General features: G+C 40.8%; 1 protein-coding gene across 1 annotated transcript in view; it reads right to left on the bottom strand.

The window, feature by feature from the left end:
- Window positions 1–854: 854 nt before the first annotated feature.
- ACAD9 (acyl-CoA dehydrogenase family, member 9) overlaps window positions 855–25,964 on the bottom strand; it is a 25,940-nt gene continuing 830 nt past the window's right edge. The window contains exons 2-18 of the mRNA XM_009889951.1: window positions 24,509–24,602; window positions 22,009–22,110; window positions 17,889–17,995; window positions 16,408–16,508; window positions 14,550–14,628; window positions 13,371–13,545; window positions 12,699–12,772; window positions 11,166–11,241; window positions 10,377–10,447; window positions 9,895–10,014; window positions 8,899–9,027; window positions 6,444–6,523; window positions 5,729–5,855; window positions 3,862–3,939; window positions 2,825–2,953; window positions 1,683–1,755; window positions 855–1,195 (exon numbers count right to left, since the gene is read on the bottom strand). Of these exons, the coding sequence (XP_009888253.1) occupies window positions 1,095–1,195; window positions 1,683–1,755; window positions 2,825–2,953; window positions 3,862–3,939; window positions 5,729–5,855; window positions 6,444–6,523; window positions 8,899–9,027; window positions 9,895–10,014; window positions 10,377–10,447; window positions 11,166–11,241; window positions 12,699–12,772; window positions 13,371–13,545; window positions 14,550–14,628; window positions 16,408–16,508; window positions 17,889–17,995; window positions 22,009–22,110; window positions 24,509–24,602 (1,716 nt within the window). The 3' untranslated portion in view covers window positions 855–1,094. The remainder of the gene's footprint in view (window positions 1,196–1,682; window positions 1,756–2,824; window positions 2,954–3,861; window positions 3,940–5,728; window positions 5,856–6,443; window positions 6,524–8,898; window positions 9,028–9,894; window positions 10,015–10,376; window positions 10,448–11,165; window positions 11,242–12,698; window positions 12,773–13,370; window positions 13,546–14,549; window positions 14,629–16,407; window positions 16,509–17,888; window positions 17,996–22,008; window positions 22,111–24,508; window positions 24,603–25,964) is intronic.

Here is a 25,964-nt window from a genome sequence, read left to right as displayed (position 1 = left end):
TAAGAGATACAGCTTAACCTAAGAGAGGTTACTTTGCGATAAACATTCATTTGTTCACCTGAGAGAACAATCGGCAAGAGCAGGAGGCCCCACCACCGTCCTCACCCAACAGCGAGGCCCTCTCCAGAATGATACGGTAGCGCACAGTTATTCTGGACACAGGTAACTCGGTAGACAGAGAGCACTCAATGAACAACAGAGAGTTGGTAATGTATAGCTATGACCCCAAATACTTGCCTTCCTAATGAAATGTGGCCAGCAAATAACCCCCAAAGGCAAGTGTGGGGACACTGCTGAATGTATCACTGGATAAAACTGACCCGGTAGGGACAGTTAAGAAGTAGCTAAATTACCTTTGGCTACAGGGTAGGGGAAAAAAAAGGTGTAAACTGTCATCAAGACTAACGCTCATGAAAAATCTGTGTCTTGTGAGGTGTTTTTTTTTTAACAGGGCTGACAGCCTACATTTACATAACCCCCCCTATTTATTGTTTCTAAAAAAAACCCAAAGGGGGCATGTAAGGCTTAAGACCAAGGCCAAGAACAGGAGATGGGGATGTTCTGATTAAATAGAAGGAAAAACATTTACGTGGGAGCTCAGAGAAACGGTGCAACCCCCATCCTTAGGGACGCTCCACACAGGCCTGGAGAAGGCAATGGTGACTGTAGCTGGTGCTGCTGTCCGCAGCGCGCTGGACAAGATCACCTCTGGAGGTCCCTTCCAAACTACATCGTTCTGATTCTGCAAGTCTCTCTGTGCTTCTCTACAGTAAGTAAATAGTTGATTTAAGCTTAAAGATACTTACAAAAACACCCAATCCCTTCCCTGGGAAAACACATCTCACTGGCTGAACCTCAACTGTCTTTATTTAGCTCCAAGGGAAACAGACATCTAATAAGATCACTTGAGATTTAAAGAAAATTTATTTTTCTTTATTTATCCTCTTTATATGAAGTTGTGTTTAGAAATTTTATTTTACATGGTTACAGCTAATTACATTTGGTAAACTCACAAAATAGTTATTTTTAAGGTGTCAAATGCAGAAAATTAGCCACTGCTTTACATTCATCAGCATTTGCTGTCAGGGAAGCAATCAGAATGTCCTGTCCAGCGGATGAGAACAGGTATACGCTCTTTTTTCCAGTACCTGTTTCGCAGCTTTTTTAATACAGTCATCCAGATTTTCATCTGCATCTGTGGAGAGACAGAAGGGAAGTTAAAACTAAAGTACCATAAATAACTTTCCTCAATTTCTCTCAAAAAGGCTTTTACAAATGCAAGTACCTACACTTCAGTGCCAGGACATAATTCAACATTATCTTCTCAAATGGCTGATTATTGCAGCCCGAGTTTCACAGCGCAAACGCCTTATTGGTCAGTATTTAACCAAATAGGCCAAATACCTAATTGTTAGCTGGTATTTTCTTTATAGGAGTATTTGCTACTGATTGATAGATTTTATATTCTTCCCCACAGCTGGGAAAAAAAAGAATCACTGCAGTTTGTTTTATCTATTAAATGAAGAGTTTTTATTTTCAACTGGTACAGACCAGTTCTGTTCCTCATCCCAGTTCAAAGCAGAGCAAAACTATTCTGTTGGTCACATCAAAACCACCTACTTTTGATTAGAGTCTGTGCAAGCCCTAGGAGTATAATGTTCATTTTATTTCATAGAACTTACATTTTTGTAATTGAGCCATGGCATAATTATTCTTGAAATACGCTTCCGTGCAGAAGATATTTGTAAGAAGCACCTGAGAAAACAGTAAAACTCAGTTAAAAACTAGTACATGAATTTAATAAACAAAATAACGTAGTAAAAATACAGTAATTTAAACTTCTGGACGTCTAATTTTGTCTCTTGCTAATTGGAGCCCTGCAGGCTTAGTTGTTATCTTTTTCCCACAGCTGCCCAGTGTCAGAGTTGGGATGACCCCTTCACTCAAAACTGCCCGGAAGACACTGTTGGTACTGATCCAGAAGGGGGTTCCACACACGAAATCTGAAGTCTCAAGGCCAGTGAGGACAAAGGTTAAGCGGTTTGGATTTGTCTAACACTTAATTGTAGCAAATTTACTTGTCCTGTAGCATAACCGTTACCACAAAACTTTAAGTGAGCTACTACACCATCCCCTCGGTGCCAAACTCCCACCTTACCGTCAATAAATTGTCAAAATATTGTTGTTATTACACGTTCCTATTTATTAATGATTATATGGGAAGTTTGGGAAGAACTGCATGGTATTAGCAGGTTTAAGAGAACATGCGCATTTGTGATTAATTCATAAATGTGTATGCATGTGTTAAAATATTTTAAATAGCTTGATAGCATACAACTTGTGTGTTCAGAGGACCAGAGAGGCAATTGGTGTGGGTACCGCGCTCTTGCACCAACCAGTTTAGAAGCATTCTGGCGCACTGTTGGTTTTACAGGAGAGTTTGCTGTGGTACATACACATTCTTAAGAAATGCAGAGGGTACTTCTTTTAAATGTAAGGAAAGCTATTTGTCAGTGGGGTTTTGCGAAGTCTGAGACATTAGCACGCATTGCCGGCTGGTTTAGCGCACTCTTTTGGGGCAGCAGCGTGCTCAGGCAGGATTCAGAGTTGAGGGAAAGCGGACTCGTCGAGGCGAAGGCGGCTGGTTGAGCCCTGTGGCAGGCAGGCAGGCTGTCACACTGCAGGAGAAGGCTGAGGCTGGATAGTGCCTCTTTATTACAAAGCACTCAGTGAGGCAGAACGGTAATAAATACCGATTGTTAAGCTACATGATCCAAGAGACGCAGACATTAAATGGGTATGACTGAGATTAAAGTACACTTACTTCATGGTCGTGGTTTCTTAGCCCGATGCTGATTGAGCGGCTGGCTCTGGAAATAGCTGCGGTCATCGCATATAGATTAATGACTATATCTGCCACTCTCTTCAGAACCAACTGCTCGTCCACTATTGTCTAGAAGAGTAAAAAATGGTTACTAGCTTGTAGGTTGTCAATTTAAAACTTTACCCAGACATTTTTTTCATGCTTTGCATTTTGGGTCATACTTAGCACCGACAGGTAAGTTGTAACCTAGAATTTCTACCCTAAGTCACACAGTTTTGCATTAATTTATGCTCCGCCTTGTAACGGTTTTATATGCATTAACTATGTTTAAACTACGAAGTTTTGGATTAACTGTGTTCCACCTTTTAATGGTCTTTCTGGCTGCAGCAAACAGTAAAATTGTGTCTTGAAACCGCTTTGATAAGTGCCAAAATCACTGACATTTTGAGTACCAAATATAGTAATCCTGTTCAAAAAATGTATTAGGTCAAGTGGAATGTGGCAGGGCTTAGTCTGATAAGCGTTCTCAGGACACATCAGCTTTAACTGACATAAAATTGAAAATCCAGGGTGTTCTAAGTTCAGTCTCTCCTATTTTAACACCTCCACTTTGCATGGCATAATTACAGCTTCGTTAGCTGTACAATACTGATGAATAGCATCAATTCTGGTGTAGCTCTTCATTTGGCAACAGGGGAATGGGGTCCAGTGACTGCCCACAGCAACTACTTAAAATGGTCACCAGAGCTGGCAGGATTTGTGCCCACAGAGGTAGAAGAAAACAACTAATTCACAGAGATTGTTGGTTTTTTGGTTGTTGTGGTTTTGTTTGGTTGTTTGGTTTTGGTTTTAACCCAAGTTATCTATTACATCGAGTCTAGAATGTCACTATATTTTCTTATATTCAATGGAAACATGTTGTGTAAAGGAAGTCCAGGCTGTCACCGTTCACACCGTCCACTCTAGATTCTTGTGAGGCCAATTTGGTTGAGGATAAACTATTCAATAACAAAGATAACAGAAAAAATAGTGGTTACCTTGCCAAACCTACTTAGCAGGCCTCTCACTGTAGTTCCAAAATAATAAATGTTTTCTTCAAGTTTCTTGCCACTTTCCTACAAAACAGAACAGAAGATGGAATAATTTGAGTAGCCCTGTAAGGGACAGAACAAGCCGTGCCCCCGCCCCCTCAGAACAGGACGCCTGGCTGACCCGCAGGCACAGTCCAGGGCAGCAGCTCTGGGCGCCCAGCCGATAACCCAAACCCTCGCCGTGGGCTGCTACCACCACCTCTGCCCGAGAAAGCAGCTCCTCTGCCTGCCTGGGTCCCTGCTGGGTTTACAGCCAGGACACAAATTAGAATTCTCAACTACAGCGCAAAACTAGTTTTCCTTTTTTGACTGGCCAAGACTGAAGCGTAGCAGAGCACTGTTAAGAAGTCTGGAACCAATTCCGAGTGATCAAAATGAAGGAACAACGTAGACTAAGTTCAACAACCAACAGGCAATTCTATTGAAGCAAGTACCGTGTAAGCCCCAAGATGTGCGCCCCGACACAAGGACAAACTTCCCCTCTCTAAAGAAGTGGCAGTTCAATTTTCTGCTAAATAGTGTTTATTATCAACGTCTAGTCACTGACCAGAATTCCCCTTTAAGATGATCTTTCACCATTTTACATATTTTTCTTCCTATTTACCTAAGAGGTACCACATTATAAAATGTTATTCTTTTCTAAAGGGGAGAAATCACTGTCTAGATGCAGCCCTGGTATCCTGAAGCCCAAGTGACACTAGATTTTTCTCTCGGCCAGCACTGGGGTTTTTAACATTCATCCAGTTTGCTGCTGAAAGCCAGAGAGGCACTATTCTTAGGCTTATGGAAATCATAGTCTGGACAATCCTTATGCAACATTTAGTCTGCACGGCAAACCTAATTCTTATTCTAAGTGCGGCAGGTTATGAAAACTCTGAAAAAAATCAAGATTATCTGGTACTACTGTGTGAATTCACCAATTGTCTCAAATGCTGGTATTAAGTGGGAAAAAAAAATCTAATGTCATATTTGGCTTTTATTAATTCATAAATGCAACTAATTCATTATGCTGACTCTTGTAAAATGAAGGCAAGTAAGTGGGTTTGAAGCTATTTAGAGGAAATTCAAATTTAGTGTGACAGCTAGGTCAGAACTGCTGCCGTTAAAACAATCCCCCCGTCCTCCAGTGGCACTGTGGCCCACAGAGGGGGTGCCGCGCTGTAACCTGCCTTAGGGCAGCGGGACAGCGTCAGCAAGTCCCAGCAAATCCTCTTACCTGTGTGCCTGAAATAGCTGACCTGGAGGACAGGTACACTCACGGAATGGTAAAAGTCATTTTGTTACAGTTCTTCAAATCACTAACAAAACATCATGGGAGAACATACTTTCTCTTTTTTTGATTAACAGAACATTCATCTTTGGTCATAAAAATTACTTACGAAGTGATTAAGCGAGTACGTATATATACTTCGCAGAAATTCTTACCTAAAACCGTGTTACTATGGACCAGGAAAAAATACTGTGTTTCGTAACTGAGCTTATTACGAAGGGCAGCAACAGAACATTATGAACAAAGACTTTAATACTGTGAAGGCTCAATTTGTATAATTTACTAGAATGGCTATAAACCTGGATCTGGTATAGAGACTTAGAGCAGTCTTCATTTTACTTTGACATGTACCCATATAATATCTATAACCAAGTCCTTACCCCTGAAAAGGTAGAAACATCTGTTTAAACTTGCAAATCGCACTGTTCCTAAGCACGCGTTTTGGTCTGCATGAACAGGGTATCGAGCGGTGATGGGAATCAAACGTGACAGACAGAGCAGTGTGTGGCTCTGCCCGCCGAGCCCTGTGTCCCCCCGCCTTACCTGGAGGCTGGGATGCACCACTCCACGATCACCGACCAGCCCATAATCCACTTTTCTGCCCATCGTGTCCCGCAATTTGTTTAGAAACTCCCCCAGCGCCACTCCCATGTTTCCTTTCTTGATTTCTCTAAAATGTTGGGTAAACAGCAGCTGTTAGAGGCCTTTTCCGGGGTTGCAAGGAAGTTTCAGGAGGTTTGCATAACCAGCTGGAACTCTAAATGCTTTACAAAACACCTGCAGGCTCTCTATGGCCCATCAAGTCTTTTGATCCATTTTACTATGAAGCCTGGAGAACAGTTATACAGCCTTACAAGTATACAATATGGTTCATGTTCGGTTCCTCCCAAAAATACTGTAAATTCCAGAGACCAGTACAGGTACTCGTTATGCCTAATACAGCTGTCTTACCAATAAAACTCTGTTACAAAATCTTTCTTAAGTTAAGTTATAAAATTTTAGTTACTGGTCTTGTAAGACTCTTAAACAAGCTGCAATTGTAAGATAAAATACAGTAAGGCCAAGATTCTTAAATCTATAAAACAGCCAATTAAAAAGAAAAAACCCAACACTATAACATTGCACTGCTTTCTAGACAGATAATACATTGAAAAATACTGTGGGCTTTTTCCTACAGTTTCTGCTCTTATCTATCGTTAAACAGTTATCAGATTCTGTTTAGTTTATTAAAAACTATTAGCAATAAATAAGAACATACTTAATTTTGTCAGTTAAGATTTTGCCTGCGTGTTGCATACCCGTCAAAGCAATATACATTCGCAGAATTTCATTTGTTCCCTGTAAAAAACATAACATAATATGAAGTCAGTATCAAGTACAAAGTATTTTCAGTATCTAAAACTCTAGAGATGCTGTGCTAATATTTTGTATACTTTTTTTTTTCCTAGAGCTACTTTTACTGTCTAAATTAAAAGGGTCAGGGCTACTGGAAGCAACCGACACAGACTAAACACTCTAAAGTACATAATTTTGAAGACAGGTTCTTTAGTTAACTATAAAGTTTACAATATTAATGAATGTTTTTCCAAGCAGGTCTGTTGTGCCAGTCTTCCCTTTCCAGTGTTCTAGTGGTAAAAGACTCCTCTTCACCCATCTGTAAATGTTTGTGATCTTTTGCTTTATCTCAATTATAAATTCTGATTCCATTTAGCTGTGAAGACGTTGAGCCTCTGATTATGATATCATCTCTTACGGATGTACCACAATGACAAAGAAACCAGACGAAATGCATTCTGAGTAAAAAATAAGTTCTGCATTGTTCCAGTAAGGGAACATTTAAATAGTTGTGAAACTGCTCGATAAGCCTGTTGTTTGACAAGCAAATGCAGACCAAGAAATTCAGATGCTACTGTACAATTTGATGCCTGGGACCCCATTATATGACTGATGGGTTTAATAGAGGTGGCTCAAGAATAAAGATCGAAACACAGAAGGCTGAAAAGCACTCCGAGTATGAAATCAGTGTCAAAACCGCAGTGACCCAGCGACAGGCCAAGGGACAGAGGCTACAGCGCACAGGGAAAGGACGGGACTGTTCCCGAGGCAAAGCAGGAGGTTTTGGAGGGGCACGTACACAGCACAGAGCAACAGACACGCGTCCTGGCACGGATTCTGTCCTTGGCTGCAGCAAACTGCACTTATCTGATGCGCTTGCCGGTCCCTTACAGCGAGGCCAAGATAAACAAGGAGGTAAGCACAACCTGCTTCTTTTAGCAGAAGAGTAACTTTATACAACTGTTGGGATCTGATACAAGAAAATGAGCTGAATTACAGGAATTCCAATGGTGCGGTGTTTTGTTTTTTTAAACAAGACTTCCTATAACCTGTCCCATGTGAAAGGTCTTCTCGGCTTCAACCAGTCTAGACAGCACTCCTTACACCTGGTTGTGGTTTTACTGTTCAGAACGTCTGTCGGATTCATAACCATCAAACCCCGCAGGAGGTAGGAGGATGACCTTATAGGTTGTCTGGTTTTGCTCTCTAATCCATACTGGAATTGACTCTTCCTGCTTACAGGAGACAACCACACACGGATTTGCAAGAGCAGGCGGGTGACTGCTATGCACTGAACTGCAGTTTGAAAAGCGTTGCTTGCACTAATTTGCAGCTGAGATCTCGGCTGTCCTGCCACCAGGAGGTAACGGATCCTTTCTCAACGGTCCAGCAAGAAAAATCAAGTCTGTGAGTCTGACTCAGTCACTGATAATCCAGCTTGGAAACACAATACATTTCACAGCCAACATTTAAAAAAAAATAAAAATAAATGCACATCAATAAGTTAATTCAACTTCTAAATTAGCTTTTGTGAGTTTCCCTACTTGACTTGTGAGAAACACGCAAGAGGAAAGGTTACTCAAGTCCAGGCACCAACTGAGCAGTTTAGCCACAAAAAAAAAAAAAGAAGAAATCTAGAAAATCCTATTAGAGAAATCTGTTTAAAGATTAAAATCTTGCCCAAAATTTTACCTCTTACCAAATCCTATCACTGACATTAGTACAGATACATGGGAACAATGGCAGCAAAAAGGTTTCAAAATGTGCTTGATCCAAAGCAAGATGGCCAACTTCCTTCTCGTGAGGCTCGTGCTGAGGCAGCCACAGCACTCATCTCACCACGAGTCAGCAATGCAGTTACAACTACTTACAGAACATAAACCCAAGAGTTACTTTTGTCAACTAAAATAGTTTTTGGCTTTTACACTAATTTAGCATCTTTTAGTCTGTTAACAACAACAAACCAGACCTGTGAACTGCGACTGTTTTTTTCTCATGACAGTGCATTTAAAGCAGCTGCGTATTTTGTTCAAAACATCCAGAAAGGTTCTAAATAGTTAAGAACCTGCATATACGCTACCAGTGTATGTAGATAACTGTATATATAGTACCAGTTTATTCTTTTCAGAGGCAAAGCTAGTGCCAGTTCCTACTGTAACTCACACTTTGGGGTCAATCTATAAAAGCCATCGTATCTTATTTTATTAAGGGAAAGTACCATCCACACCTCCAAAGAACATGAGGTTAGTTCTTCAGCCTTGTTCTATTCCAGACTTTGCGACTAAAGGAATGAGAGCCCATGCAACTCACTGCTCAGGTTTCCAGATCGTGAGAGCGTGAATTGCAGTTTACAGTTAGAACAGTATATTAATACTTGCCTCAAAAATCAGCAGTATCCTGGTATCTCGGAGGTAGCGTTCATAGGGGTAATCTTTCATATAGCCAAGGCCGCCGAGAATCTGCAGTGCTTCACTTACGCAAGTCCACGCACCTTCAGAACTGAACACCTGCCGTTGAACAGTATTTTAATCCCCGCGCTTCACAGTAAATACAGAACACATTGCGCCATTACTATAGCTGCGTGACATAGCTCTAATATTTTGTACTGCTGTTACAACAGTCCTGTTCAAAGCTCGCCTGAACTAGTGTATGCTCAGGCTCAGGGTGTATACTTTAGTCAAACTTTAATAGTTTCCTTGAATCCACAGAAATGTCTCTATGAGGAAATATTCCTGGGAGAGTCAGAGCCACAAAGGGACAGGGCAGCTGTCGCCGGGTGGTGGAGCCCTTCGGGGTGGTTGGAGCCCTTCGTGGCTGCCCCCATTCACCGGGACACGAGCTCTTTTGAACTGACCATAAGGGACCATCGACGGGGGCCAAAAACCTGTGTGTCCTCCTCCAGGGAGCACCCAGCCCCGTGCTGCAGAAATACCTTGAACAGTGCCGCTGCGGCAGCGGGCCCGGCTCGTTCTCAATATATATCCTGCGACCACGGCCGAGTTAAAGGCAGGAGAGAAGCACCTGAGCCGGGCCTGCCGCTGGAAATACAGCCGAGTGCCTTTTTACCCTTCTTGCCCTCTACGGCCACATACAAGCAGAGTTCAAGAGGACTGTGGTATTCCAAACCTGCTGGATGCGGTTTTTATTTTGTACAGTGACAAAAGCCTGAATCTGCAGTAATCAACAGTGGGGTATAGAGAGAACAGCAATGGCTTTTTTTTGTTTTTCAATCTAGCTGGGTTTTTTGTATCACGTGTCTAAATGTAATGCCTGAGCCTCTCAGCAGTCTGGAACATAGACTGAAAAACAGGAGAGGTGTTAATCTGCGTTAGCTTGAAGCTGTAGTAGGCATGTCGTTTGATAAAATTAACTACCTTGACCATGGCTGCCTCCACGGAGCAGTCTGGAAACCCGGGCCTGTCCATCATTCCTGCAGTGAGGTACGCCATGCTCTCCATTACATACGCTTTCACAGCCATAAAACAAAACTTCTCCTGTCAAACAGTAATGCAAGGAGAGCCACGGTAATTCAGAGGCAAAATCCCACAGTCAAGCCTGAAACTTAAGAGCACAACTCCAGTTTTCATATGTTTAACATATTATGAAATACTAATTAATAAAAAGTACTACTGCAAATCAATCATGAAAAATCTAAAAAAAAAAAAATTCCTTATTCGGTACATTTATCATTCTAGACATTTAAAAGATCAGTGTGCAGAAGTCTGCACTAAGATCACACGAAGTTAGTATCGCTAGCCGATTCTTTACACCAGCACAGCTGAGAACCCCACCACAACCTATGTTCTTGCACTTAGTCAATACAAAGCACAGAGATGTAGGTTTTTTCATGTTTTACCTGAATTAATCCAAATTCGCTCAGTTTCTTATTGAACTGTTTCCGGGTACAAGCATACTCTGCTGTCATTTCTTAAAAAAAAAAAAAAGAAAACATCATCTCAAACCAGCAGAACTGTAACTGTGCCAGAGCGTTCCCGCTGACAGCGTCTTTCTGCTGACGGACTGTGACACGCCGACCTCCACCTCGCCAACCCCTCGCTGCCGCGGCAGCAGCGGTCTGTGAAAAACACCCTCAAAATGACAGTGTTGATGAAGTCCGGGAACAGCGTGCCGAAGGCTTGGAAACGGGGATCTGAGGTGTGAACCCGCACTCTCGGCGAAGGCACGCTTCAGTGCTAACTGACAGCTTTACAGGGACTTCCGTGACTGGTCTGGGCAACTACTGGTAGAAACCAATTGTATTATTACTGTGTATAAGCTTTGAGCCGGTTATTCACGGGGGAGGTTTTACAGGAGATGATTACACCTTCTAAAAGCAACAGTATATAGGCTGTTCTCTTAGTAAGAGCATTTTACCTCAGAAAAATTAAACACTTTCCACTATATGCACTGAAAAAGCTTCAGCGTTAAAACACTGTAAACAGGCTTTTAATAAAAATTACAATATTTTTATAAGAAGTATATACACTTCTTATATAAATATATAAGAAGTCAAAGCATGTTATGAGTTACAATCTAGCGATGTTACGATCAAGACTCCCATTACTATTCTGAATTAACTGCATGATATACCTTACTATATACCTTACGCAGGCATCCAGTAACCCAGAACCCCTAATTCACCCACCTATCAATTTTTTAATCATTCCAGCAGACGCACTGCCCATGCTGAATCTTCCACTGTTGAGGATGTTCATGGCAACCTGCAAAGAAGAAGAATGCTTTTCAGGCAATGTTGTTGCCACACCACTTCTCCTCAGGCCACGCTGGTTCCTGCTGTCTCGCTCCATCTTGCCGTGCTTCTCTGGATGTCATTCCTCACTGGGATACGCATCCTGTCCTGTGACCTGCCCTCACGCAGCTCAGCACAGCATATATCCCGGCCGGCAATAACGCTCCAAAAGGAGGCTTTTCAGGTGACCTACCACATCCAATTTCGTTTCTGAAATAGTTTTCAGATACCGATGACCCAGTGACCTGGAAGTAATCCTCTATTCAAACTGCAGTAAGGTAAAACGCAGATAAAAATGTATTTATCTGCAACTAGACAAACAACATTCACATTAGACAGCACCGCTGAAGTTTATCAGGTGAAGGAGAAAGAGTATTGTTTCATGCGTGTCCACAACAGCCAAAGCTAACAATCTTCTCTGCAGCTGAGCTGCAATAGGTACTTTCCTGTCTCAGACGCCCTTCAGCAACACACAAGACGAGGGAACAAGAATGAAAGGTGCAGAAATGAAATACAGATCAATAACGTACAAAACCAGATTCTGAAATCTCGGATTATTGTTTCTTAACAAAAGAAACCCGTGTGACTCACTCAGATCAAATACACTTAGGAAATTTAGCAAGAAGTCATTGTTCCTACATTTTAATTTGTGATAATTATGTGAAGAAGAAATCATAAAAATAATCTTTTAATATGCTTACTACATTACAGATAATGGTTTCGTTTAGCATTTCGGTCTGGACTTGCCAACTACAGAAGGAGTAAGAAAACTGATTATGAACAGTTTTGCAAATCCACACGTGACGCTCTCAGAGAAGGGTTACAGCAGCGAAGCGACCAGCGGCAGCTGTCCTGCCGTCACACTTCTCTGACGCAGTGCGGAGACGCCGGTGCCAGAGGAGCCTTTCAGCGGACTCCTCCTCCCACTACTCTCCTGTGCCATTACCTAACGCTGGAAAAGCACCTGACAGCCACGGGACCTTGCACAGGAGCTGCACTTCCCTCAAACTGTTTCCCATTATACTCGCTTTGTTCGCTCTCTTTCTACACAGTCCCCAATTCTGGCTGTGGAAAACAGCAGAAGACGTTTCCCTGATTCAGTTGAGAGGTTCAGAAAAGGGAGCAACGTTTTCAACAGAAGAGAACAGTACGCCATGAAAAACCATAAAAATCCAAAGAGCAGAACCCGCTCTGTAACTGTACTGAGCAGAAATACACACAAATCTGGAATTATGGCACGCTCCCGCACAGTGGCAGTGAAACCAATTAATACAGAGCACATGAGGTAAACTGAGAAGTCCATCGTTCACTATCCTTCAGTGCGACCATGTTCTTAACACCAATAAGGAAACTTTGGTACAGAAAAAACCCCACTATAAGTCTCCTTCAGGCTTTTATAGATCATCAGTAGTTATTTTTACTGCTTACCTTAAAGCCCCCTCCTACTTCTCCAATTACATTCTCTATAGGCACTTTTGTGTTTTCAAAATGTACTTCACAAGCTGAAACACAGAGTGAACAGCTAATGAATTATTTTGTAGAAATATTTAAAAGACAATCAGGAACGTAACTGATTCTTTTTGTAACAAGAAGTAGTTTTCCCAATGCACTGTTTGTACAGAATTACATATGCTTTGCCAAAGAAGTTAGAATTTGGGGAAAGACTGTAGTTGACATCAATTACTGATGTAAAATATTCCAAATATAATTAATGTACATTGTGTAAACAGAGAACTATTGTTTTGACTCTATTTTAAGGAACTGGTACAGCAGTCGAGTCCAAATGATAGATGGCGAAAACTATAATCAGCAGTAAGCTTAAGGAGAGCCTATGAAAACTTAACTTCTACATTAAAGCTATTTGGTCGCTGAATCTTCAAAGCAGTTTGTTTCAGTGCATGGTTAGGGAAGGATCATGTGTGCAGGAAAGAATGATACAATGTGGATACCTTATTTCAGACCCGGCACTAGGAGGGACTCATAAGAAAAGCCAGTAAAGAAACATGAAACTTAGTTACACAGAATAGATACAGATTTGCCTCTGAAGTAAAAATTAAAACATGAAAATAATTTCTGTTAACAATTTTAAACGATTCTTACTATTGGATCCTCGAATGCCTAATTTATCCTCAGGTTTCCCATGGGTAACTCCACCAAAATCCCGCTCCACGATGAAAGCAGTAATTTTGTCTTTTAGTTGTCCATCTTTATCAACAACCTCTGTCCTAGCAAATACTGTGAAAATATTAGCGAGGCCACCGTTTGATATCCAAACCTGTTTTGAGAGAGGAAAGATGCATAAGAAATAGGTTTGTTCTGATTTTGTGAGCGCTGCTCTTAAGCGTTTCCTAACAAACTAGCAAAGAACGGAGTGGTGAAAAATTGCTGCTTCTTCCCTTAGACTCTGAGTGTTCTGCTACTAGTTTTGTCTCTTGTGAACACATTTCCAAGGGAAGTTGACCACCGAATGGTAAGTTTAGAGCAATTATAAAAATAGGTTGCAATACAGACTTGAATGGAATTAAAATCCATGGTGCAGTTTCACAAAAGGTTGTGTATCCAGCTACTTGCAACACGTGAGGGATACGCGGGTAATACAGACTGTAGAACCACTTTGCCCAAAATAATTTCAACTCCGATGAGGAATTCTCTGCGTCAGGCCCCATACGTACGGCCTCTCCCACAGGACGGGTCTCTTCACATCACAGACACAACCACAGATCAAGTCTGCAATGCATCAAATATTGTTGAATCCAGTACATCTCTACATTTTTTCAAGATTGTATTTTGCCAGTGTTTCTTTTAGTAGAAACGTTCCAAGCAGCCCTATTTCCAATTCAATGTCAAGTTTTCTTTCAAAAATACGGACAAAATCTGGCCTGAAGAATGAAGAGAGGGGAAAATACGGTTTTTGGTTTCTTTTTGCCTCTGCTGTCACAGAAGGGGTTAAACAACAAACCCTCCCTGCAGCTGAACACCATGAGCTGGGGATACAGAGAGGGAACTTAGGAGAGGCTTTTCCTGTCTCCCTTACCAAGAGCTCGGTGAAGGTCATTCCCCAAACAGCGCGTTTTGCTGTTCTCTTTGGCCCTAAACCAACATGAGTTGTCATTTTGACATAGTTGTTCTTCACTAGCTTGGAACCCGCAGGACTGACGCAGCTGCCCCACCACCCTCTTACTTCGCAAAACCGACTGACCGCGACGCCGCAGAAGACAGAGATGATTTCTACAAACTTACAACAAAAACCTGTCTTGTTTCCAGTCTGTGAGCACGTACCTTTGAACCATTTAGTAAGAAGTATTTCCCATCTTCGCTGAGGGTTGCTCTTGTCTGGATGGACGCAGCATCACTTCCACTAAAAGCCAAACCAGTTATTAATGTTTAAAGAAATAAACATGCTTTAGAAAAACATCCTCTCCCTCTTTCTATCCTTTAAAAAGGAATGTTAACAGTTGTATTAAATAGTAGTATATAAATTTTCGTTTTTAACTAACACGGAAATTTACTAGATTCAACACCTCTAAACAAATCTACTTGTTACCTGAGGGGACACTTCTGCCCCACATATGTTACCAATCTCATGACCTGACCACAGCGTTCAGAGTGCCACGTAAGCAGCTTTTTTGAGCTACAGGTTGAGCTATGTGAACATACCATGAATGTGTCATCCTAAAACACAATCAAGTTCCAAATGTCTAGGTTGTTCCTCAAAAATTCACACCCTGGTTTTATATCCTAAGTGAAAAAAGGCTCAACAGAAATGAAAAATAAATGTGTGACAATGTCTGTCAACGAGCACTTGGGCACATCCAATACCTTCTACAGGAGCAAAGTCAGCAGGTGAATTACAACAAAGCAATAAAAATTTTACATTCTGTGATTAAAAGTTCCTGCCCTCTCTCCAATCACCCACTTATTACATAATTACCCAGCAGCACATCACCTCCCTGTGAACGAAGCCTCCTCTTCCACAAATTAAAACACCCCAACGGATCACTTTGGGCTTGAGCTGAAGACAGTCGTTAAGTTCTTGGAACCACCAGGTCTCAGCTGGTATTTTAATAGGGTTACATTGCTAAAATTCAGTTCTAAAAATGATTGCTTCTGTGCACTAAACTAAGGTCTCTAAGAAGACTGAAGTTAAAGTTACTGAGACGAGCAATCATTTTAAACAATACTGGGCTAAATACACATCAGAAGAACTTCAGAACACAGCTGCCCTTGGGTTTTTTTCCTGCGTGTTACTTCCAAGTCCCTCCCATGGATCACTTTGTTAAAATATCTGTGCTAGTTTAAATTTTGCCTGCAAGTGGTGTAGCTTTTAGAGGGTCAAAACTCAGCTTACAAGTCTTGAATAAAAACCATCACTGATGGCTGGGAGGTATTTACATCACAGCAACAGGAAAATTAGCAAGTAACCCAAATGCTCGTTGCAAGTCATTCTAGCAGGCTGGAATTCGGAAAAGACAAACTATGGTTTTGTACGGACAAGAAAGATTCAACTTCAAACATTCAACCGGTCTCACTCCTCAGTCAGTTCCCTTTACAATCACATAGTAAATCATCCACCTATACATTTTTAAGAAAACTGTACCTCTTCTGCACTAACAGAATTTGCAACATTAGCAATAATCAATGAATAAATGTAATAAATACAACTTTATCTTTGAAATTAAGTTGCTGCTACAAAGGTGACTCTTCTAAAGTCTAATGGAAGACCAAAATTTCTTCCTATTGTTTTTGGTAGCTCCTTCAATACAGGCTTTTATAATTTTGACAACTGAACTTTCCTACAACAGTCAGAGCACGTTATTTCTAACAGCACATTATTTCTAACCTAGCACAAACTATCCTTTCAATGCATATTCAGTAATGCCAGAAATTAAGTGCGAACAACAGTTAGTGATTTCATGGAAAATGCCTTCAGCAGCACATTGGGAAAAGATGGATTACATGATTTGAAGTGTATCTTTTAAATAAAAAATAAAAATTGACCTATATACTGAAGCCATAGACACCAAATAATAAAGATTTCATATATTAACTGACCACTGTAATGAAGATTAAAAAAAAAAAAAAAATCATTTTTGTGTTTCGGTGCTTTCTGTAGCTTTTATGGTTACAAACCCCGTACCTTCCAGGCTCAGTGAGACAAAACGCTGCAATGTGCTCCCCAGATGCCAGTCTTGGCAGGTACTTTGCCTTCTGTTCATCGGTGCCAGCAATGAGGATTCCCTAAATAGAGAATTCATAGAAAACTTTTCAGCATCAACCTGTGTAAAAAGAAATGAAGCTGACAAGCTTTGCCAAGTTCAGGAAGCTCAATTTGCAAATTTTATGGCATAACAAGAGACTATTTAATAAACAGTGGGCATTGCTATTTATCAGACATGAAAGTATGTCAGTTATCATCACACAGTTGTTCAAATGCCCACAGGAAATGGGTTATTGTTCAGGCTGCCTTCTAGGGTAGGTTTCACCTGATTTATGCTGTAAGTGAAGACACTGATATAGTCCTTCCTTTATAATTTATCATACCTGCATTACTATCACTATAGTTTTATTTTAAGAACCTCAAAACCAGCAATTTTCAAAGTTCCTGATCAGAGAACAGAACATACAATTTACTTGGGTTCCGAATTATTTCGTTACATCGGCATTCAATAACTTTTGTGAGAGCAGACTTAGTTTATTTATCTCTGTTGTATTTATTTTTTTTACAGCAGGTTTCTTCCAAAGAACAAACAAAATACAAAGATACACGATATAGCTACATAACGAATGGTTAAACAGCTAAGATACAGTTACTCAACCAAACCAGGACTAACCCCAACTGACCCAAACTGGCCCCAGCAGAGTGACAGCGGTTGTGTCTTACACGACCCTTCTCGCCCGACTGCTTTACAAACCAGCCCAGCTCACCAGCCCTGCTCTACAGGTGGTGAAACGTTAACTAAGGAGAGGAATAAATACATATTTTTTTAATTAGCACTGTCTGCTCAATTCCATGAAGAATTTTTCCTTGTTATAGTAAACCTTGCTGTTTCAAGCTTCAGGCTATGACCGTCCATCCAGCTCTAAAAGGTAAATACCTAAGGCTCTATTATACGGAAAAGGAGTTTGCTACAGCAATTGGGTTTGGGTAAGCTTTCTTCGCTAAGCTCCCCAACGGGCAGCCTCATTCAGCTAGAAAAAGTCACACCCTTCTGAATTCTCTGCATGGCTGTCCCACCACCCCATCATTTTAGCTCCCCTCATATGTTATTTATTTCAGTATTTATTCTAGCTACTTTTATCAAGTCTGCTCAATTTAAAAAACTTGGGATTGTTTAAGGTTATTTTTTCTAAGAATCATTACCTCAATGTTTCCTGGACTCATAATTTTTTTGTGTACTTCACATTCAGCCTTTATGCTGCACAAAGGTCTGACACTGAGCCTCTGGCAGAGGGTGCTGGGCACGCAAACGGCCAGCCTGACGTCAGAATGCTCCACCTGATCTATGCTTCACCGGTAATTCTCGTTTGCTACTCTCACATTCCACATTTAACCAAACTTCACCTCACCTTTTCTATGCAGGTTGTGTAGAACTACTTGACGTAAAAGAAGAGTGTTACCTTAAGCCCAATAGCTTGATGAGCTGCCAGAGTGACTGCGATAGATCCATCTAAAGAAGTGATTTCTCCCAACCGTGCATACATGGTATTTGATAGACCAAGACCACCTGGAACAAATACTGTGTTTTATTCAAAGTAGATACCTGAAAATTTAACTTGCCCCATCTGCCAAGAAAATCCCTTTCAAGTACAGAAACATCAAGAATGGAGCAGTTAACTGGGGAGCATCTTAGTACAGATCAGATCAAATATATCCACAAACAAGTATGGCATGGCTGCACATGTGCCAGAAGAATGCATTGTGAAAACAGTAACTTTTTTAATAAGCGTGAGTTGTGGTGGATTTAGTTCCATTCAGAGAACAGATGTGTTTGTGTTCAAGCACACACGCAGAGCAAATACACCATAATCCATCAAACGGTAGAAAACAAGCTTGTTTATAGCACTCTCTACGTGAAAATAGTAAAAGATTCGGTATAAAAATTGCTCTAGTCTGAATTTCTGTGCTTACAGGATAAAGTGACTTTTTGGTGATGTGTTCACGCTAGGTTGCAAAGACAGCTAACCCCTGCCCAGCCCCCTGAGGGCTGCCCAGCCGCAGCCCCCGCAGCAGAGGGAGTGGTGCTGGACAGGGCTGGGCCGGTCCCTGCGCAGCGCCAGGCTGTCCCCAGCGTCACTGCTACGGGGGCAGACAACGACCTAGACAACAGGACTGCCACCAAATAGTTCCCAAGCTGACTTCCAAACTGGTGCTAAAGGAGGATAAACAACAACACTTCAAAAATGCCTTTAATCAAAAAATGTGAAGATATCAAGAAACAACCTTGACAGCAGCACATCCTTTTTGTAGGAGTTTTGTGACCCGCTGCTGCAAATGCAGAGACTATTTATAAGGAGCTTGAAAAGCCCAGAATTAGGAAAAAATCAAAGCTGCATCTGTGTGAGTCTCATATTCAAGAACATCTTGCCATCAGGACTAGAAGTCCTGCTCCCTGTAATTTGACAGTATTTTACATATTACTTCTGAATAAACAACTTCATCTAATAAAGATAATCTTTTGTCCAGGTTAATAATTTTATACTTGGGAAAGTGGTGTGTCAGGATAACGAATACCTATTTCAGCAGATGTCTCAACAGTCCTATTATTTACGTATACCAAATAAATGCAAGAATAAGTCTCCTCGATACCATTAATTCACATCTCTGCCTCTCGCACCCTTTTCCTTCAGAGCACGCTGACATGAATTAAAACCCCCACTCCTGCTATCTGTACACTCTGACCTCTTTTCCCCTTTCTACATGGTGCTGGTTCAGGATTCAGCTTGGAGACTACTGATGATGTGCACAGTAATTCCAGCGATGCCCACGTTAAAGCAAGACATTATTCCATGATTTATAGAGCTTAAGTTTTCCCATTAACATTCTGCATTTTAATGCTTCTGGAAATACACCACTATTACAAACCATTATGAAAAATACCACACAATGCACGAAGCACTGAATATGTGTGACTTAAGAGTTTTAAAATATGACAAGCACCACCAACAAAAATACAGCAGGTTTAAACTACAGAAAATCACAGAATCACAGAATGGTTAGGGTTGGAAGGGACCTCTGGAGATCATCCAGTCCAACCCCTCCACCAGAGCAGGGTCACCTACAGCACGTTGCACACGACAGCGTCCAGGCGGGATTTGAATGTCTGCAGAGTGGGAGACTCCCCCACCTCTCTGGGCAGCCTGTGCCAGTGCTCCACTACCCTCAAAGTAAAGAAGTTCCTTCTCATGTTAAGATGGACCTTCCTAGGTTCAAGTTTATGCCCATTACCCCTCATCCTATCACTGGGCGCCACTGAAAAAAGACTGCTCCCATCCCCCTGGCACCCTCCCTTGAAGGATTTGTAAGTATTAATAAGATCCCCCCTCAATCTTCTTTTCTCTAGCCTAAAGAGACCCACGTCCCTCAGCCTTTCTCCATAGGAGAGATGTTCCAATCCCCTAATCATATTCGTTGCCCTTTGCTGGACCCTCTCCAGCAGTTCCCTGTCCTTCTTGAACTGGGGAGCCCAGAACTGGATGCAGTACTCCAGATGCGGCCTCACCAGGGCAGAGTAGAGGGGGAGGATGACCTCCCTCGACCTGCTGGCCACACTCTTCTTGATGCACCCCAGGATGCCATTCGCCTTCTTGGCCGCCAGGGCACATTGCTGGCTCATGGTCATCCTGTTGTCCACCAGGACTCCCAGGTCCCTCTCCACAGAGCTGCTCTCGAGGCGGTCAGCCCCCAACCTGTACTGGTGCATGGGGTTATTCCTCCCCAGATGCAGCACTCTACACTTGCCCTTGTTGAATTTCATCAGGTTTCTCTCTGCCCATGAAAAAATGGTAAATAACCTCCCTAGAAGCATATTATTTATGGGGAAGAAAAAAAAGTAGCTTGCTTAGAGCACGGTGATTGCTTTCCACCTTCTGTTTTTCATCCAGCATACATGTGTGCAAGACAGCAGGACCATGATTTTCTACAAGTATGCTGAATGGGTTGTGACCTTTTACAAACCAGAAGCTGAGAGTATTACTTCACAAGCTTCAAAACAATGCAAGATCAAAACAACAATATTTTATTAAATTGAAGCATGATTTCTAGGTCGAATACATTGCCTTTCAGACTCTTTAAAAAAATTAACAGAATGAGAAACTTATTTCCCGTTATCAATAGTAAGTTACACTTCCAACACAATGATGCTTGCTAACGCTCTGCTTTGAGCTCCGTCCTTGGTTCCCCGCTCCCAACGCCTCCTGTCACTGGACACTAACCTCCTCTCCTTTCTTCCAGTGTATTTTTTAACCCCAAAATACCTCTCTCTACCGATCTGGGTTAAGGTGCTCTGTCCAGATCTTTCTCCTCCCTAGTCACTGTCCTGAAGATAAAAACTTGGACGAGCTTACAAACCTCTTTTCTATCTTAATTTCACATCACCCTGACTAGTTCTGAATACCCATGAAAATACCATTTCAAAAGCATTAATTACCAATTAAATAATCAACAGAAATCACATGATGTTACAGTACATGCAAGTTGTCTGATACACTTTAATGAATTTGTATAGAAACACTTTAAATAAAGAATTGAAATCAGTGCAGGACAGCAACACTAGATATGTTGCCCAATACAATAAACAAAAAACGTCCAACAAAAAATGCTACGAAAAACAGGGTGTTACTTTAACACCAAGTAAATACCGAGGTATGTCTCCAGCTTTATATAGTACTATTGTTATCCCTGAAAAAAGTATTGTTTTACACTATTCTGCTAAAAAATTAGGTATTTTCCCCACTGAAATTATCTTCTGCAGATGGTCAAACACAGTTGTGTCTTCTTCTGAGTTACTCTCTTTAAAGTCATCTTCTTTTACACTAGACAGTAGATGATGCAAGGATCTCATTTCTTTATGAATTTCATGTAAAATAATAGTTTCAATCCCAATTTTTATTTTATGCATAAGATTACCATTTTCTTGAAAATTCTTTTGCAAGTTTAAATGTTAATCCCCTGAGGAACTACTGTCTCTGATCTCAACTGGCACTATAATGTCCTTTAAGACAAACTTTTTGTTCAGTATTGAATAGGGAAGACTGTATAAAAAAGCTATACTTTTAATGACAGACATTATACTTTTACACTTCTCTAAGGTCAAACACATTCCTATCTGCCAATGACAGGTGGCAGATTTCATAGATCGGTTCCATGAGACACAGTAGTTTGGACCCATTTCAGGAACCATCAGCAAGAACTGCAAGTCCCGCAGAACGTCAAGCTACTCTGCTGCATCCAGAAAAAGAACAACAAGGAAAATGCTATGCCAAGAGGAATTTACACCATCTAAAATTAGTTATCTAACTCTGGCACCCGAGGTAAGAGTATGCTGAGCTCCCTCCACAGCTGACAGACATTCTTGGTGCCCCACATGACTTTATGAACTCGAGAGGAAGCCTCAGCTCCTGAGTTAGACATCCAAGTCAAAGGACTACACGTAGGATAGTACAGACTCATTCTGCAAGGCCCCAAAACGCATTACTTAGCACAGGCTACTGGGTTATCCTTTTGTGATCATTTACTCACCATATTCCTCTGGAATCTGCATGCCAAAGAGACCCAGGTCCTTCAGTCCTTTTAAAGTTTCAGGTGGGATTTTTGCATCTTGATCAATCTTCTTAGAGTCCACTACAAATACAGAAGGTTTTATAATTTAAAACTCAGTGCAGAAAAAATCTCTGAGACTGCAGCGTTCTCAAATCAGAGCCAAGGCCGCTGTGTGCTATGAGTTAGCAGCAGTATGATCTCTAACCTATCAGACTGAGCACACAGACCCAAAGAACTGAAATAACGTACGGAAAAAGGGGCTGCTGGAGCATCACATCCCTCCCTGCTGTCATTTTTCCCTAGTCTTCTGACGCATCTTCAGAAAAGATGCAACGCTTGTTGCACGACATACAGACATACTTCTCATCCCTAACTTCACAAGGGTTACTCTTTCTGCCTTCAGTCTGATGTTACTGACTGTCCCGTTTGGCCTCCTCCCACTGTGGTTGCAACAGTCTCAAACCCTAAACTGGCTTCTGCAAAACTAACAGGACAGTGGGTTGGACTGGGGGCTGTTTGCTGCACCCTGCCACTCCAACACGCCCTCCTCCTGAAAAGTGAACAACAATGATTTTCTAGCCTTCTGATGAGGATCACACAGACAAGTTCGACACATTGCAGTGGAAGGTCTCAATTCTCTTTCTGGAGAACAACGCTTCACTTAAGTAGTCCACTTTATTACACCATCAAAGTCAAAATACAGAACTCAAGAATACTGATTATGGCTGTAAAGTCACGACATATCCAGGAAAAGGACTCGGTAGTGGGAAAAAATCTGTTTGGTGATTTTTTTTTTATTTTCTCAGATTGTGCTTGTGCGCGTTAGCAGATTCCATGACTGGAATAAGTGAAGTATTTCCAGGATTTTCTATCAGAACTATGTCTAGGTTATGCTTTAAAAAAAAAAAAAAAAAAGTACATAAACGAGTTAATTACAAAAATCTCGTTCTTTTGAGTTATTCAAATTCTTGGGAGATTACAAGAGCTGTTCTGTACTGTGACAGTGAAAATAAACAGGAATCGTATTAAGCAGCTCAAGAAGGCTGTACGCTGCAGTAAAAGGAACACAAGCCATCTTTCCAAAAACTACAAAAAAAGAAGTGACTCTGCAAAAGCAATGGCACTTTCCTAAAAGAAACTTAAATGATGCTGCAAATTCTATAAGAAATTTAACAGGAGGAGGCAACTAAAAAAATTCTGATGTCCTTTTAAGAGAAGTTACTAAAAAAGAAAATTCATTAAAAAAAAAAAAAAAGAAAGACTTTTATTCCCCAGACTAATTTTTAGCTACATAGTGTGAGATACATGTGGGGTATGCCATCAGCTGTTCTGGGGAGAGAAAGGTGTTTTTATACCTCTCCCCCCATTATGCCCATACAGACCTATCTGTGGTGTCTGGACGCTGTCATGCTTCATAATGACTCTGCTGAGACGAATTTCCTTACCCAGTACTAATCATATCAAGTTTCCAACTATTTAAGGCTGCTCTCCTAACCTATTTTTACCACCCCCATAAGTTACCCTGGATAATGAAACAGGAATAGCTGTGAATTCAAACGAAGATGAGCAATTTCCACCTTCGGTTAAGATTCTGTAATTTGACATTTTTTTCCCTCCTTTAAATATCAAGTTTTTTTACTTAATAAATGAGGTTCCCCAACAGAACAAAGAATTAAAAAATATAATCTGCATAAATTCTTAATTTACTGTTAGTGAGCAACGTACAATTTTATCATTAAAATTACCTGGATCTCATAAATTGTTATCTGTGACAAACACAGGCTTCTTTGAACTCCTGCGGTGTTTGGCAATCTAGATCCAGTACCTTTGTCAGCGGGAAATCTGATATGATACTGTTTAATTGTCTCAGAAATTGCTGTCTATAAAAACCAATTTTCTACAACTGTTCTAGAATTGGCTTATCTATTCCACCAGTAATAGAAGAAACACCCTGCAACCCTATCAGGAATACATTAGCCTAATACAACTTTTCCCAAATAGAATCACTACTCTAATGCTGAAAAAACATAAATGCTTTTGTTTTTCATAGTTTCTCAATGAGTCATTGTTTATGAATATCTCTGATGCATTTGATAAACCCAGTTTTAGTACAGTAGGACAGTTAAAAAGTTTCAGAAAAAAAATTACAATATATGAAGCTGTTAAATAGCGTTATTCAACTGAGCTAAAACCAATTTCAAGTCCTACCTCTACAGAATTCTTTTAGTTCCTGTTTTTTTCTATTTGTTTTTTTCTATTTATTTTTTCCTGTTCTGAAGATTTATTTCTTCTCATCAGCATCCAAATACTCAATATGAAAAAGAGCCATAAATGAACACGCCTATAGAATCTGCAGCACTATATGACTGGCAATAAATGCATAAGATAAATTGAATACCTAAAGCATAATAATCTTATTCAACTGCTACAGTTAAAATCAAGGTAATCACTTGCATAAATAAGCAACAAATAACTATACCTTCTTCACTGAAGAATTTTTCTACAGGTCCTACAAACTGGTTGATCTCCTCTAGTTCTTCATTGCTAATTTCTGGATAGGGGAAAACTTCTTCCTAAAATACAAGGCAATTTTTTTTTCTTTCTTTAAAAAGAAAGCATGAATCATGAATTGAAATAAAATCTCAAGAACACGTGCCTTTCAAATACTAGACTCTAAAGAACTGTGAAAATTAAGAATTGTAGAATATGTTCAGCAATAGGATGCAACTTTGCTACATACCAAAATCAAATCACAAGGTTATTACCTGAAAATCAGAAACATTAGGAAAAAATAGTGAGATTTTAAGAACTAAGAGGATGCAAAAATCCTTCACCAACCATGAATTTTGTCAATGTAATCCCATTTTGGGATAAGAAAAAAATTAGTTAATTTTAATTTTTATCAGAATCAATTTAGCATTATCACGTTTTCAAAGCTTAGCCCATAAACGCTGTCCCTTAGAAACACACAGCACATTCCACCTGTTCAATGTCACCAGTACAAAGGTTAGTGTGTTCCATACTGCTCTTTATCATCATTCTGGGATTTCTGGTTGTAAACTGGAAGCAGGATGACCTGGCAGGCTTGAATAAATAAATAAAAATTCAAGCAACTACCACAAGAAGTGAAAGATTACATGAGAAGCACGCTCCTAATTTTTGCCACGTATCCCCTATTAAATAGAAGTCTACCTCTGCCCAAACAAAACTGTTCATGATGGTCTGGAGAATCGTATCAGCTCCAAAAATTCAGGATCTAGTAAATGCTATAGTTTTTCAGAAAACTATTACATTCAAATTTGAGAGGAAAAAAAGGTAAACATGAAGAGGGGTTTAAGGCGATGGAGCCTGACTGCTAGCTGTTACACCACCGCACTTGACAAGGTCTGTTTTGGGAAAATTTATTGTCCAACTCATTTCAGTGAATTTAAGTTACCCCTTCTTTCAATTTATTTAACTGTAATCTCTGATTAGCGTATACCCTAAACTTTGGATTAACAGGTACTGTTTTAATACAGCGTTGTATCTCAAATTTGTAACTTCCTTGTCCAATGGCACCTCAAGACAAAACAAAAACTTCAGTTTTTTCTACAAAAAAGAATTGTAAGTAAAAGATCACATAAAGTCTTATTCTCTGAAGTAAACGGAGGACAAACTGACCCAAGTCGTGTGGAACGCAGCCGCTCGATGCCCAGAGCGCACTGCAAACACACCCGCGCGTTTACGCGGGGAATTTGCCAGCCTGGCAGGAACAGGCGACCGCGGCTTCAAGCAGCCCTTCAGACGCCGGTTGTCCCGGAGCGATCCGAACGCCACCGCGCCTTTTGCGCGCACAGGTGCAAATGGGGCAATTAGTTCAACCCAGCTCCGCCTGCGGGGCCCACCGGAGCGCCTGCGGGCGCCAAGAGCCCGCACTGCACCAGCTGCGCCGGGCA

Source organism: Charadrius vociferus, unplaced genomic scaffold (genome assembly GCF_000708025.1).
Source record: "Charadrius vociferus isolate BGI_N301 unplaced genomic scaffold, ASM70802v2 scaffold67, whole genome shotgun sequence".
Classification (NCBI taxonomy): Eukaryota; Metazoa; Chordata; class Aves; order Charadriiformes; family Charadriidae; genus Charadrius; species Charadrius vociferus.
The sequence above is the reverse complement of the archived record's forward strand: the minus strand, read 5'-3'. Positions and strand labels throughout refer to the sequence as shown.